The sequence below is a fragment of the Leucoraja erinacea genome, unplaced genomic scaffold (assembly GCF_028641065.1).
Source record: "Leucoraja erinacea ecotype New England unplaced genomic scaffold, Leri_hhj_1 Leri_307S, whole genome shotgun sequence".
NCBI lineage: Eukaryota > Metazoa > Chordata > Chondrichthyes > Rajiformes > Rajidae > Leucoraja > Leucoraja erinaceus.
The window spans coordinates 137202-151969 of NW_026576208.1; the positions used below are offsets into that span (position 1 = coordinate 137202).

General features: G+C 47.7%; 1 protein-coding gene and 1 long non-coding RNA gene across 2 annotated transcripts; one reads left to right on the forward strand and one right to left on the reverse strand.

The window, feature by feature from the left end:
- Positions 1-499: 499 nt before the first annotated feature.
- Positions 500-2245, reverse strand: LOC129693471 (uncharacterized). The gene is made up of 2 exons (XR_008722884.1): positions 2167-2245; positions 500-1764 (listed from the first exon to the last, which is right to left on the reverse strand). It is a non-coding gene; the product is annotated as an uncharacterized LOC129693471 (long non-coding RNA).
- Positions 2246-6112: 3867 nt separating this feature from the next.
- On the forward strand, positions 6113-13459 carry LOC129693472 (uncharacterized). The gene is made up of 2 exons (XM_055630284.1): positions 6113-6887; positions 9448-13459. The coding sequence occupies exon 2, from the start codon at positions 11044-11046 to the stop codon at positions 11956-11958; it is 915 nt and encodes a 304-aa protein (XP_055486259.1). The 5' UTR covers positions 6113-6887; positions 9448-11043; the 3' UTR covers positions 11959-13459.
- Positions 13460-14768: the final 1309 nt, after the last annotated feature.

The window sequence follows — 14768 nt, forward strand, 5'->3', positions numbered from 1 at the left end:
AACCGGTAGATGAAAAGATGAGTTTTATTTAAATGTATTTTTCTAATGATAGATTTATAATGACTGACTAATGTAATGTGATTATCGTGTACTTTCTGCTATATTGTAAAGTGTAAACACTGAATAAATCCCCTTGAAAGAAGGAAAAAAGAGTGAAACTCCCTCTGCAACATCCATAAATAAGATTGTTTTTGCCTCCTTTAAAACTGAGGATGTTTTACGCTGTTTCATTATTGATTTATGAGCCTCTCTACTTTTCTCTCTCTCTCTCTCTCTTTCTAGAATGTTAAAATGCCACTGCTCCTGAGAGAGAGAAAGAAGGGAGAAAGAGAGAAAACGGGTAGAGGGTGGGGAGAGAGATGGGGAGTGGAAGAAAGGGGGAAGGGGAGGGGGGGAGTAGAGAGAAAAGAGAGAGGTGTTGTTCGCTTAACTCCACATCGTTCCAGGAAACTTTCCCCACCGTAAATTCCACATATTAACGAAAAAAGACACATTAATATTCAGTGAGACCATTGACCATTTATTAAGCCCTGTTGCCATGACAATCTGACTAGGCTGATGCCTGAGGAACTAGGCCGAGGCATAGGCGGCTCCGACAATTTACTAGGCCAGGACGCCGTGGTGATCTGATTAGGCCAAAGCCTGTGGTAGTGTTGCTGCAAATACAGTGCCAGGGACCCGGGTTCAAAGCTGACCATGAGTACTGTCTGTACGGAGTTTGCACATTCTCCCCGTGATCTGCGTGGGTTTTCTCCTGGTGCTCCGGTTTCCTCCCACACTCCAAAGTCGTACAGGTTTGTAGGTTAATTGATTTTGGTTAAATTGTCCATAGTGTGTCGCGTAGGGGTGATCGCTGGTCGGCGCTGAAACGGTGGGGCAAAAAGCCTGTTTCCATACTCTATCTCTAAACTAAACTAGTGTGAACAGGTTAGTATAAACTGTAAAAAAATGGTCCCAGTGTGTGGTGTTAGTCTGTGGGAATCTCTGGCTGTGTGGACTCTGTGGGCTGAAGGGCCTGTTTCCCTACTGGATCTCTTCAACTAAACTAGTGTGAACGGGTGATCGCTGGTTGGCGTGGACTCGGTGGGCCAAAGGGCCTGTTTCTGCGCTGTATCTCTAATCTAAACTAAACTAAACTAGTGTGAACAGGTTATTATTAAAACCCTAGTTCCAAGCGTGTGTAGGATAGTGTTAGTGTGCGGGGATCACTGGTCGGTGCGGGCTTGGTGGGCCGAAAGGCCTGTTTCCGCGCTGTATCTCTAATCTAAACTAAACTAAACCTGGAGGGAAAGGAATTAATTTTTTCAGAAGGTGGCGAATCTGTGGAATTCTTTGTCTCAGATGGTGGAGGCCAAGACAATGGGTATTTTTAAGGCAGAGATTGACAGATTCTTGGTTAGTACGGGTGTCAAGGGTTATGGGGAGAAAGCAGGAGAGTGGGGTTGAGAGGGAAAGACGATTGAATGGCAGAGTAGAGTCAATGGGCCGCATGACCTAATTCTGCTCCTAGAACTGATGAACCTGTGAACTTGTGTGTCTGAAGCCTGGAAAGTTAGGCCTGGTTTCCGTGGCGATCAGACTAGGCTGGAACCTGGCCGACTAGGCCGGATCCTGTGCACGGGTGCCGAGACAACGGCCCAGGACAACCAGCAGGGTGACGGTGGTGAGATCCACCAAAAGTTCGAGGATTTCGGCTAAAGAGAGGACAGAACAACCAAAAAACAGCCCCAACTGCCCACCAAGAGCTGAAAGCATCACCTCGGCCTAAAGAGAGGAGGAGAGAGAGTTAGGGGGAGACAAGAATGTCCTGTCTCTGTTACCTCCTCCCCTCCGCCCCTAAACCCATTCTCCCTGTCTCTACTTAACCCCACTCCCTTCTGACCCCAACATCCCTGTTCCAATCTCTGTAACTCCCTCCCGTCTGGCCCCAACACGCCCTCTCAAGTCACTGTAACTCCCTCCACTCTGGACCCTAGACTCCTTCTCCTCGTCTCCGTAACCCCTTCCTCTCTGGCCACTACACCCCTCTTCCTGTCCTTGTAACCTCCTCCCCTCCAGCCCCTACACCCTCTCCCCAAACCCCCTCCCCTACACTGCCTCTCCCCATCTCCCCAACCCCCTCCCCTCCAGCCCCTCCAGGCCCTACACCCTCTACCCATCACTTACTGGAAATGCTGGAGTCTCACTAGTAGTTTTGTAGTTTAATTCTCGATAATAAATGTTTAATTTTGCAACGGTTTTCCTGAAGAGAGAAAGATGGGAGAATTAACAGAGGGAAAGTGGGAGAGAGAGGGGGAGAGAGAGAAAGGGGGGGAGAAAGGGATAGAGAGAGAGGAGGGGGAGGGAGGTAGAGAGATAAGGGGGTCGATAGAGGGGAGAGGGAGAGGGAGGGAAAGAGAGAGGGAGAGAGAGAGGGAGAGAGAGGGAGAGATAGGGAGGAGGGAGAGAGACAGGGGGAGAGAGGGAGAGAGAGGGGGGAGAGAGGGGGAGAGAGGGGGGAGAGAGGGGGGAGGAGAGAGGGGGAGAACTTACCGGTTGGACTTATCTTCCCGTTTTCTTGATCTAGGATACGATACATCCAATCCTGAGATTAAGGAGAGAGAGAAGGAAAGAGAGAGGGAGGGAGGGAGGGAGAGAAGGAGGGAGAGAGAATTTAGTTTAGTTTATTGTCACGTGTAGCGAGGTACAGTGAAAAGCTTTTGTTGCGTGCTAACCAGTCAGCGGAAAGACTATACATGATTACAATCGAGCCGTACACAGTGTACAGATACAGGGTAAAGGGAATAACGTTTAGTGCAAGATAAAGTCACGGAGGGAGGGGAGGGAGGGGGAGAGAGAGGAGAGAGAGAGGAGAGGAGAGAGAGGGAGGGAGGGAGAGAGAGAGGGAGGGAGGGAGGGAGGGAGGGAGGGAGGAGAGAGAGAGGAGGGAGGGAGGGAGAGAGGTGTGAGTTTAGTTTAGTTTATTGTTATTGTCAGGTACCATTGACAATATTTTCTTGTCACGTGCTATCCAGTTGACAGAAATATTATACATGAGTGGGATAAGGAAGCAGAGAGGGGGGAGAGGGGGAGAGAGGGAGGGAGGGGAGAGAGGGAGGAGGGAGGGGAGAGAGGGAGGGAGGGAGGGAGGGAGGGGAGGGAGAGTGGGCAGGGTTGGAGAGAGAGGAGAGAGTGGGAGAGAGTGGGAGGGAGAGAGTGGGAGGGGGAGAGTGGGAGTCCTACCCACCTTCGAATTTCCAGATGGCCATTTTCCATAACCAGCTACAACAGAGTATTCCGTCTGTCTGTGGGTGAGAAACAGAGTAAATCTCCCTTCCCGTCCCCTCCCCTGCAGTGCGGCTATCCCCTCCTCCCCTCACTTCGCCTTGCCTCGCTTCCCCTCCGCTCCCCCTCCCCTCCGGCACTGCGGCGTTCCCTCCTCTCCCCCTCCCCCTCCCTTACTTACCGACAAGGTTTGCGACAGATTTTGAAGCAGCCCAGCACATTATCCGTATATTCTTTGTATAGACGATAGTAACAGTGGCCTGAGAGAGGGAGAGAAACCCAAATTTAGCCCATGGCTCTGGCCTACACCATTACATCTCCCTGTTCTACAACTCTCCCTGTCTACCTGTCCCAATTACCTCGAGGTTGTGTAATTTGCGTGCCAAGGACACGTTAGTGGGACAGGCCCTTTACCCTTCAGGTAACTATTAAGTCTTTCCCCCTCACACCTTAAAACTTGGTCCTCTGGTTCTCAAATTCCCTACTCTGGCCAAGAGACATCTTTCCTACAACTGTAACATGACCTCCCAACTTCTATACACAAATACTCTAACCAATGTGCTAACAGCCTTTTTGACCACCCTATTCACCTGTGACACTTTCAGGGAACTGTGTACCAACACTCCTAGATCCCTCAGTTCATAGTGTCCTGCCGTTCACTATGAAGGTCCTGTCATGGTTTTAACTTCCCAAAATGCAACAATTTTAAAATTAAACTCCATCTGCCGTTCCTCTGCCCATTTGCTCAACGGATCGAGATTTGGCTGTTTTGAAGGGTTGTGCTTAGTTTAGTTTAGTTTAGATTGAAGGTAGACACAAAGCAGGTCAGGCAGCATCTCTGGAGAGAAGGAATGGGTGACGTTTTGGGTTTAGACCTTTCTTCAGTTTAGTTTAGTTTAGAGACAGTGCGGAAACATGCCCTTCAGCCCACCGAGTCTGCACCAACCAGCGATCCCCGCACACTACCCTACCCACTGGGGACAATTTACGGGGCAATCGGAGTGATTACCTCACACTGCTGGGGAAAAGGTAATGAGGTGGACGCGGAGTGGATGGACTAACTCCACGTAGGGAGTGTGTGGAGCAAAGGGATACAGGAGTGCAGGTTGTAAATGGCATCACCGGTAGACGGGGAGTGTTGCAGAGCAGAGGCATCTACGAGCCCAGGTACATAGTAGTCAGGATCGATCCTGGGTCTCTGGTGCTGTGTGTGTGTGTGTGTGGGTGTGTGTGGGTGTGTGGGTGTGTGTGTGTGTGTGTGTGTGTGTGTGTGTGGTGTGTGTGTGTGTGTGTGTGTGTGTGTGTGTGTGTGTGTGTGTGTGCGTGTGTGCGCGCGCGCGGGTGTACATCTGATTAGGAACAGTCAACATGGATTTGTGCCTGGAATGTCATGTTTGACTAATCTTCTTGAATTTTTTGAAGACGTTACTAGGGAAATTGACGAGGGTAAAGCAGTGGATGTTGTCTATATGGACTTTAGTAAGGCCTTTGACAAGGTTCCTCATGGAAGGTTGGTTAAGAAGGTTCAACTGTTGGGTATAAATGCAGGAATAGCAAGATGGATTCAACAGTGGCTGAATGGGAGAAGCCAGAGGGTAATGGTGGATGGCTGTTTATCGGGTTGGAGGCAGGTGACTAGTGGGGTGACACAGGGATCTGTGTTGGGTCGTTTGTTGTTTGTCATGTACATCAATGATCTGGATGAAGGTGTGGTAAATTGGATTAGTAAGTATGCAGATGATACCAAGATAGGGGGTGTTGTGGATAATGAAGAGGATTTCCAAAGTCTACAGAGTGATTTAGGCCATTTGGAAGAATGGGCTGAAAGATGGCAGATGGAGTTTAATGCTGATAAATGTGAGGTGCTACACCTTGGCAGGACAAATCAAAATAGGACGTACATGTAAATGGTAGGGAATTGAAGAATACAGTTGAACAGAGGGATCTGGGTATAACCGTGCATAGTTCCTTGAAGGTGGAATCTCATATAGATAGGGTGGTAAAGAAAGCTTTTGGTATGCTAGCCTGTATAAATCAGAGCATTGAATATAGAAGCTGGGATGTAATGTTAAAATTGTACAAGGCATTGGTGAGACCAAATCTGGAGTATGGTGTACAATTTTGGTCGCCCAATTATAGGAAGGATGTCAACAAAATAGAGAGAGTACAGAGGAGATTTACTAGAATGCTGCCTGGGTTTCAACAACTAAGTTACAGAGATAGGTTGAATAAGTTAGGTCTTTATTCTCTGGAGTGCAGAAGGTTAAGGGGGGGCCTGATAGAGGTCTTTAAAATGATGAGAGGGATAGACAGAGTTGATGTGGACAACCTTTTCCCTTTGAGAATAGGGAAGATTCAAACAAGAGGACATGACTTCAGAATTAAGGGACAGAAGTTTAGGGGTAATATGAGGGGGAACTTCTTTACGCAGAGAGTGGTAGCGGTGTGGAATGAGCTTCCAGTGGAAGTGGTGGAGGCAGGTTCATTGGTATCATTTAAAAATAAATTGGATAGGCATATGGATGTGAAGGGAATGGAGGGTTATGGTATGAGTGCCGGCAGGTGGGACTAAGGGGAAAAAAATTTTTTGTTCGGCACGGACTTGTAGGGCCGAGATGGCCTGTTTCCGTGCTGTAATTGTTATATGGTTATATGGTTATATGGAGGGGTGGAGGGTGAGGAGGGTGGGGTTTATTCTCTTACCCCAAGCTGTGTGCCGCCTGTAATCGCAGTATTCTGCCCCATCGGGTAAAGGATAGAGGTAATGAGCACAGCCACACTTTGTCACCATTGTCATCTGGAAACAGGAACGCAGGCATGCCTGGGGGAGAGAGGGGGAGTTAGTTAGAGATTCTCCCTCCCTTCCTCATTCCTCCTCCACACCCACTTCAATCCTGCCATCCTCTCTCTCCCTCTCTTTCTCTCTTTCTCATTCTCTTCTTTTTTCTCTTTCTCTTTGTGAGGAACAGGATGATCAAACCACATTGTGAAGGGCGGGATGATTAAATACCACCGCCCTTGTTAAAACACTGATAAGCACGGCACTAGAACAGAGATAAAGGGGACAGGCCGCTATAATTGGGAGAAACTGTTAAAGCAGCAAAAGTAAGGATTAATGAATCCTGCAAGGTAACTTTTGCGCTTGCTTAATGAGGAAAATGAATATTACAGATACGCCCCTGATCGGAAAACTGCTCATTACCATTAACATGCGATGTATGATCTGGGAGGTAACATGGGTGGGACGGAAGATTGTGCACCTCAGCGCTCTGATTGGAAGGAGCCAGAAGGGGAGGGGGATTCAGTGAAATGTATTGTATAAAAAGAGGGGGTTTTCCTTGTCTCGGTGTGTCTCGGATTGGGAGGCACCCGGCTCTGCATCGTGATTGTGAGCACCGAGTTACATCTCACAAGCTTGGGGGCTCGTCCGGGATCATCACCGGCCACTCGGCGGAGGCACGCAAGGAAGGGAAGGTGCACCCTGCTGATTTCAGCAGTCTTTGATCTCCTTGCTTGCCATCAGTGGTTTGAGCGAGTGATATCCGGACAAGAGACTCTGGAAACAAGAGGGAATCCGGAGTAAGGAAGGGATCAATGGAGCAATTCCTGTGCACAGGACCTGGGTAAGAAAACTGACTATTAAGTATTACTCGGGCAATTGGGTTTTGTCGGACGGGAAAGGTCGGACAGGGACGATGGGTAATCAATGTGTTAAGAATAATGAACCCAGAGATAAACAATGTGTTAAGACAAAGGGACCGAGGGAAGAGGGTCCTAACATTCCGCCCGATAGTCCGTTGGGGCGAATGTTGCAATCTTGGGAAGAAGGAAGCACCGGGGGTAAGAATAAGGAAACTATGATTAAGTTCTGTTATTTCAATTGGCCAAAGGAACCAATAAGAGGGAGTTCTGTCTGGTGGCTGCGACTGGGCTCCGATGAGAACTGGGTACGGCAGGCACTGAATGCATTTGTTAATTGGTGAATGACGTCTGAACTGGCACCTGTCAGCTAAACACTGGCAATGCTAAATTCCTCTTGGTAATTTGGAATGCCAAGAGGGTTGAACTGGATCCTTCCTCTTATCATTTGGAATGGCAAGGGGGGGTTAAAGATTTGGAAACAGGGCCGGCTAAACACTGACAATGCAAAATTAATCTTGAATCATTTGGAATGGTGGGAAACAATTGAATTCAGATCCAGTGATGTCACGGTTGTTAAATAATAAATAGTAAAACGTTAACGTCATTATTATATTGTTGTAAGAATAAAGCACAAGAATATTAATACTGTGTATGGAATAAGTGGGTGTGAATATTGTAGTAATGTGATACATTTAATCAGTGGAGGTATTGAGACGAGCAACAGGAGAGAGAGAGAGAGAGAGAGAGAGAGAGAGAGAGAGAGAGTGGAAATTCTGGAAGATAAGAAAGGACTGTGCAGTTCAAATGGGTGGCCTTCAATTAGCAGTGGGAGACGAAGGGGAGGTATAGGAAAATAATTGGAATTTGTTCCCTATCAGCTCCCGGGTCACAGTCCGAGCCCTAATCAGTGGTGACAGGAATTTACCCAGGTTTACCCAAGGCAGAGTCAGGAACCGACAGTGCATCCACCTCAGGCGTCTGACCCAAGAAGGAGAAGCCCCAGTTTAGTAGCAAGGCATATACTAGGTCCCAGTGTAGAGAAGGTGCTGAAATAGACGGAATAAGATCCTGTCACAACAGTCCCTAGCCCCAGAGCCCTAATGCCTCCTCCACCCAATCAACAAGACAACGACGAAACAGCCATGAATAATGTGTGGCTGCTGTGGAAACCACATGAGATGATGGCAATTTGAAGAATCAGAATCCTTTCATTGAATTTTTAAGAACAACGATATCTGTATATCACGCTGATTCCCGAGATTTATTGGTACTAGTTCAGCAAGTCTTAACAGCGATTGAGTATACCAGATTCTTGGTTCATTTAACCTAGAACAACCATGCAGCCCTAGCGGTGGCGCACCCAGGGGCAGGTAACAATGAGGATCGATTACAGCTTATGCTGGCAGCCGTGGGCCTCACTCTCCAGCACCCAATCGATATATCAAAGGTTTTGGATATGAAACCAGGGGAAGGAGAGGCTGCAGAAGATTTTCTGGAAAGGTTTAAAAACCCATCTACGGCAACCAGTCAGGTGACACTCAGTATCAGCAAGGAAATGACTGGCCACGGTTTAGTGCTATGGTTATGAACTGTTTGCCTTCCAGCATTGCAATGGCTATTTAAACCAATAATATGGACTGGTCAGAGTCTTCATCGGCCCGCATGTCAAGAGCTGTGAAAGCCTTTTGGAAAGACTGTCCTATTGGAGACAGTGAAGCCCAGGTAAAGGTAAAAACGAATATGTGATGAGAGAAACGAGAGAATTTCCACCAGTGGCTGTCCCTGACTGAATGGGCTAACATATCTGGATGTTACCCTGTTTACAGATGGCAGCTCATTCATTGTTGAAAAGGGAGAATGGTTGTCAGGCTATGTGATTGTTAATCAGGAGGGAACGACCATTGAAGCAGCATCTTTTGAGGCTCCCTTCTAGGCCCAGCTAGCCGAACTATTTGCGTTGACTAGAGCCTGCACCCTGGCCGAAGAACTATCTGCAAATATTTACACGGACTGCCAATATGCTTTTGGAGTGGTTCCTGATATAGACAATTATGGAAGAATCGGGGGTTTCTAACCTCTTCAGGGACAGTGATATCTCACAAAAATTGGTTTCTAATTTGCTACAGGCCATTCAGTTACCCAGTCAGCATGCTGTTATCAAAGTTAGAGCCCATAGTATAGGCCAAGCCCCATAGACATAGCAAATTGCCTTGCAGAGTTAGCTAAGAAAGCTTCTAGGAGTTACCAAATTGTGGGCCCCACATGATGAGGCAGATTAAAAATTCTACTAGGAATAAGTCTCCCTTGAAAAAAAAAGGAATGCCAACCATCCAAGAAGTACTTCAAATACAGGAGGACTATCCTGCATGGGTAGAACAGCTGTGGCAGGACCAGGGTTGTGTGTACGATCCTGTCACTAGCCTATGGGTTACGCCTGCCAGACAGACTTGCATGTCTGACGAGCTTGCGTTGTGGGTTATTGAATGTGTACATTTTGCAACTCATTGTGGGGCCAAGGCTGTAAGTGATGTGATTTTATAGATCTGGTGGCATCGGGAATCTTCTGGACTTGTCCCAGCGTATCAGCCAGTGATGTCTGATTTTCCAGCAGCATAATGCAGGTAAGGGCTTGCCCTGTGAACCAGGTAAGACCCCTTTACCAGCAGGTCCATTTGAGACCTTGCAAATGAACTACATTGAGTTGAAAATATGCCAGTGTTATAAGTATGTTCTTGTAATTGTCGATGTTTTCAGTAAATGGATTGAAGCATACCCGACCACTGACAATAAGGCCTCTACCATTGTAAAAATATTGTTACGCAAAATCATACCACGATTCGGTGTTACTGCGCGGTTAAGTTCAGATAATGGTCATCATTTTATTGCTGCTGTAAACAAAGAAATGACATTGATGGCAACAGCTCCATTGTGCGTATTGACCTAAGCCATGGAATGACCATGCCCTCGCAGTGGTCCATTTCCACCAGGTGACTGAGGAAATGACATCCTATGTATTAACCCATGCTTTGCAAACTTCTCATTCACAGGTCACGGCTGCATATGATGAGGAGCCAGCGGTCAAAGTTCCATCTAATATTGAGCCATGTTGCTATGTGCTGGTCATGAACTGGATGGGTAAGCACTTGGACCCAATCCGACCGCTGCCAAGGTCGAGGCTCGTGCTGCATGGGTTCATCTGAACCACTGCAAATTGATTGGGGAGCACAATCAAAAGGGGGGAGAAGAGTAATTTTATTTTCAACTCAGAGTTTTTAGTTTTTACATTTCTGCTTTGCTTGGGAGTTGTATCATTATAAGTTTAGTTTTGAATCCTTATTTTGCTATATGGTTAAGAATATGCGACTGATTACTGGACTGACTGACTGAAGGACGCTTAAATTGAGTGAATAGTTGTTTAAGCTAATTAAGTAAGAAATGAACTTTTTGTGAGCCTTTGCATATTTCAGATAAATTAAAATGAGGCGATTCATCCTGCTATACATCCTGATGCTACTACAGATGGAGGGAAATGAAGGAAAAATTTGACGATGTGTCCCGGGACAAACAAGCAGAGTCTTTCACCTCTGCAAAAGAGATGTGGTACAGTGCAATGGCCCAGATGCCTTTGTATCCTGGGATGTCACCAAGATTGACTATTGCAATGGGATACAGCATCAGCCCGATTGGCAGGTAGACTTAGATAACCAACACCTATGGGAATTACCCTGTTGGTCTCTGGAGTGCAAATTTGACTTTTTCTGCAAACGGTATTCTTTGGAAGACAAACTTGGCAAAGGAACTATCTACTGGCAGTGTCTCGTTCTATTACAGAATTAAAACCAAGGGGCTGCTGGCACAGAGTCCTCCTCTCGACTTTCCAATCCATTCTGTGAAAGCGGGAGACTGGGTTCTCGTAAAATCGTGGAAGGAAGACAAGTTGCAACCCGTTGGACTGGTCCGTATTTGGTACTATTGACCACGGAAACAGCAGTGTGGACAAAAGAAAAAGGGTGGACACACGCAGTGCCAATAAAGGGACCAGTGGAGCCTCCAGCTGAGGAGGACTGGACAGTAACACAAGGAACAAAACCACTGACTCTGATCTTCGAGAAAGAACAATTGAACTAAAAGATTACAATGCAGAGCTTGGCACTTGTGATCGTCACTGTAAGTAAATGTATGGACAGCTGTGATAAATGTTACCACACCATCAGGTATGGCGGACTAACCAGAAGGTCTTTTACTTATCATTCCTATGTGCATGACTCGTGTTATACCCCTAGAACCAGAACCAGTTGTAAGGAGGGGGGAGTAGAATACTACTTAGTGCAGAATTTGGGATACACAGGAACGTGGATGTACAGAACCTGCCCCAGAGGAGAGAGATGGCTTTGCTTACGGAAAGCTGGGCAATGGGGAACGGGGTCCCAGTTGGTGAAAGAATATTTAGACAAGGAGAAGGAAATACTAGTAAAAAGGCTACAAGAAAAAGAGGTAACCCAACCAGCCCCAACTAAGAGACCTCAACTATATGCATCCTTGTACAAGGAGATACAGAAGCAGATAGAAATTCCTGAATTGGGAGGGAATCTCTTCGTGGACCTGGCTACCAGGATTGCTCACACGCTGGATGTTAAGGACTGCTGGGTTTGTGGAGGACCTCTTATGAGTTCTCGATGGCCTTGGAGGGGATCAACTGTTGAAGTGTGGGATCTATTTGAGTGGAACATCACGGAAGGAAGAGATCGAGGACCTCAGGAGTGGCTCTTGACCAACACTCCAGTAGTGACGGAATGTATAGCCCGACCAAGGACTCTGGGGAAAGAAGAAGTCGGCATCAGTCCTTGTCAACGCATCCTAACCTTGTGGGAGAACCAGACACGGACCTGGTGGCCTGAGGAGCCTAAATGGTATCTGGCCGTAGAGGACTGGGGGAACTGTACAATCATCGCCCCAGTCAGAGACAAGACAGACAACGAGAGCTGGATCTGGAACTGCACAGGAAACAACCCATATCAGGGGTTACCACTTACGGGACCTCTGGGAAAGTAACTTGGTTAGTGGACCTGCTCCGGAGGAATTACTCTGGATCTGTGGACATAAGGCCTATTCAGTACTCCCGGGAAAATGGAGTGGAGCATGTTTATTGGGTTGGTGAAGCCGGGATTCTTTTTGTTGCCAGCTGAAGGAGGATGAATGCTGGGCACACCAGTGTCTGATGACCTACAGAGGAAGAAACGAGAGTTGGAGATAGGAACCTGGGAGGATGATGAGTGGCCACCGGCCCGAATCATCTCATATCATGGGCCAGCTACCTGGGCTCAGGATGGTTCCTGGGGATATCGTACCCCGGTGTACATGTTAAACCGGATAATCCGATTGCAGGCTGTCAGAAGGCCACAGCACTAGAGATGCTGGCAAAGCAGCAAACACAGATGAGAACAGCAATATACCAAAATCAATTGGCCCTGGACTACACCCTAGCCAAAGAAGGAGGGGTGTGTGGAAAATTCAACCTCTCTAATTGTTGCCTGAATATCGACGATAATGGACAGGCAGTAATGGACATACCCGAAGGAATCCGGAAATTGGCACATGTTCCGGTGTAAAAGTGGAACTCGATCATGGGCATTGGATGGTGGGATTCCCTCCTGGGTGGATCATGGTGGAAAACAGTGGGACTTGTGATCCTATGTGTGCTGGCTGGGCTGATCTTTATCCCCTGTTGTGTACCTTGTCTTAGAGAGCCCATAACCAGGAGCATAATCCAGATGCAGGCTGTAGCGGTGCCCGTGGGGACAAAAGGGGAGGTACATAAAATGATGATCATGCCACTGGGGAAGGTTCTGGATCCATAGAGAGAGGAAATTAGGAGAATGTTACATCAGTTGGAGCAAAAGGGATTTGAAAATGGGGTTTAATCAGGTCGTGCGTAGCAAAAAGAAAAGGCTGGATTGTGAGGAACAGGATGATTAAACCACATTGTGAAGGGCGGGATGATTAAATACCACCGCCCTTGTTAAAACACTGATAAGCACGACACTAGAACAGAGGTAAAGGGGACAGGCCGCTATAATTGGGAGAAACTGTTAAAGCAGCAAAAGAACGGATTAATGTATGATCTGGGAGGGAACATGGGCGGGACGGAAGATTGTGCACCTCAGCGCTCTGATTGGAAGGAGCCAGAAGGGGAGGGGGATTCAGTGAAATGTATTGTATACAAAGAGGGGGTTTTCCTTGTCTCAGTGTGTCTCGGATTGGGAGGCACCCGGCTCTGCAGACTCGTAAATAAAAGAATTTCTTGTTTCCACGACTTTGTCTCTGGCATCGTGATTGTGAGCAATGAGTAACATCTCACATCTTCCTTTCCATTTCCCTCATCTTTTCTCTTCATTTCTCTTTTCTCTTCCTCTCATTCTTTCTGTGCCTCTCTCTCTCTCTGTCTCCTTATTTCTATTTTCTTTCTCTCTCCTCATTCCATCTCTTTTTCTCTTTCTCACACTCTCGTCGTCTCTCTTTTTTCTCTCACTATTGTTTCTGTATTTCTCGCTCCTTTCTCCTTTCTCTCTCTCTCACTCTCTCTCTCTCTCTCTCTCTCTCTCTCTCTCTCTCTCTGCCTCTTTCTTTTTCTCCTCTCAGTGTATTTATGTTTTTTATCTCATACTTTCTCTATAGGTCTCTTTCCCTTTCCCTGTCTCTCATTCTCTCTCTGTGTATTTCTCTCTGTTGTCTTTCTCCCATACTCTCTGTCCTCTCTCTGTTTCTCTCTCACATTTTATATCTCTCTTTCTCTTTCCCACCCTTTCTCAGATAAGAGAGAGAGAGTGTGTGTGTGTTTTAGGCCTCTTACCTGTTGTGTGTAGGCCCCAGGGTAAAGGTTGATGACTCCCACCTCCTTCCCGTCATGTGTACAATCCCCGTAACTCCCTCCCAAACGAGATACATCCTCCTGAGGGAACAAAACGCCTACAGATCATGAGATGAGAAGAGCCTGCGGCCTACCTAGACAGGCTTCAGGCCTTAGCAACAGGCCCAAGAGCAACATGCCATCATCAGTCAGGGTATTGAGTACAGAAGTTGGGAAGTCACAATACAATTGTACAAGACGTTGGTAAGGCCACACTTGGTGGCACAGTGGTGCAGCGTTAGAGTTGCTGCCTCAGCGCCAGAGGCCCGGCTTAGATCCTGACTACAGGTGCTGTCTGTATGGAATTTGTGTATTCTCCCCGTGACCGCGTGGGTTTTCTCGTGGTGATCCGGTTTCCTCCCACATTCCAAAGACGTGCAGGTTTGAAGGGTGAGTGTGAGAGAAATGGAGGAGAGAGGAGAAAGAGGAGAGAGAGGAAGGAAAGACAGAAAGTGATGGGAGAGGGAGAGTGAGAGGAGAGGGAGGGTGAGGCAGAAGGGAGAAAAAAAAAACAAAAGGGAGAGGGACGAGGGAGGGGGGGGAATGGGGGGGAATGGGGGGGATAGTGAGGGAGGGAGAGGGAGGAGGAGGGAGTTGGAGGGCGGAGTGGGAGGGGGGAGAAGGGAGAGGGGAGAGTGAGGGGAGGAGGGAGGGGGGGAGCGGGAGGGTGAGAGAGGGAGGAGGGAGGGTAGGGAGGGGGGAGGAGATGAGGGTAGTGAGAGAGAGGAGTGGGACAGAGGAGGATGGAGGAGAGGGAGTAGACGGGAGGGGAGGGGAAGAGGGAGGGGGAAGGAGTTGGGAGGGAAGGGAGGGAAAAGGGAGTGAGGGAAAGGGGGAGGGAGAAGGGAGGGTGTGGGGGAGCGGGGAGGGAGGGAGAGGGAGGGTTTTGTAAGTATGTGTGGATGGATTGTGGTGGGAGGGGTGATGGGGGAGAAGGCTAGGTCTGTATTAGGGG

Coding starts and splice junctions, on each gene's coding strand:
- LOC129693472 (XM_055630284.1), top strand. CDS start 11,044: ATGCAGAGCTTGGCACTTGTGATCGTCACTGTAAGTAAATGTATGGAC.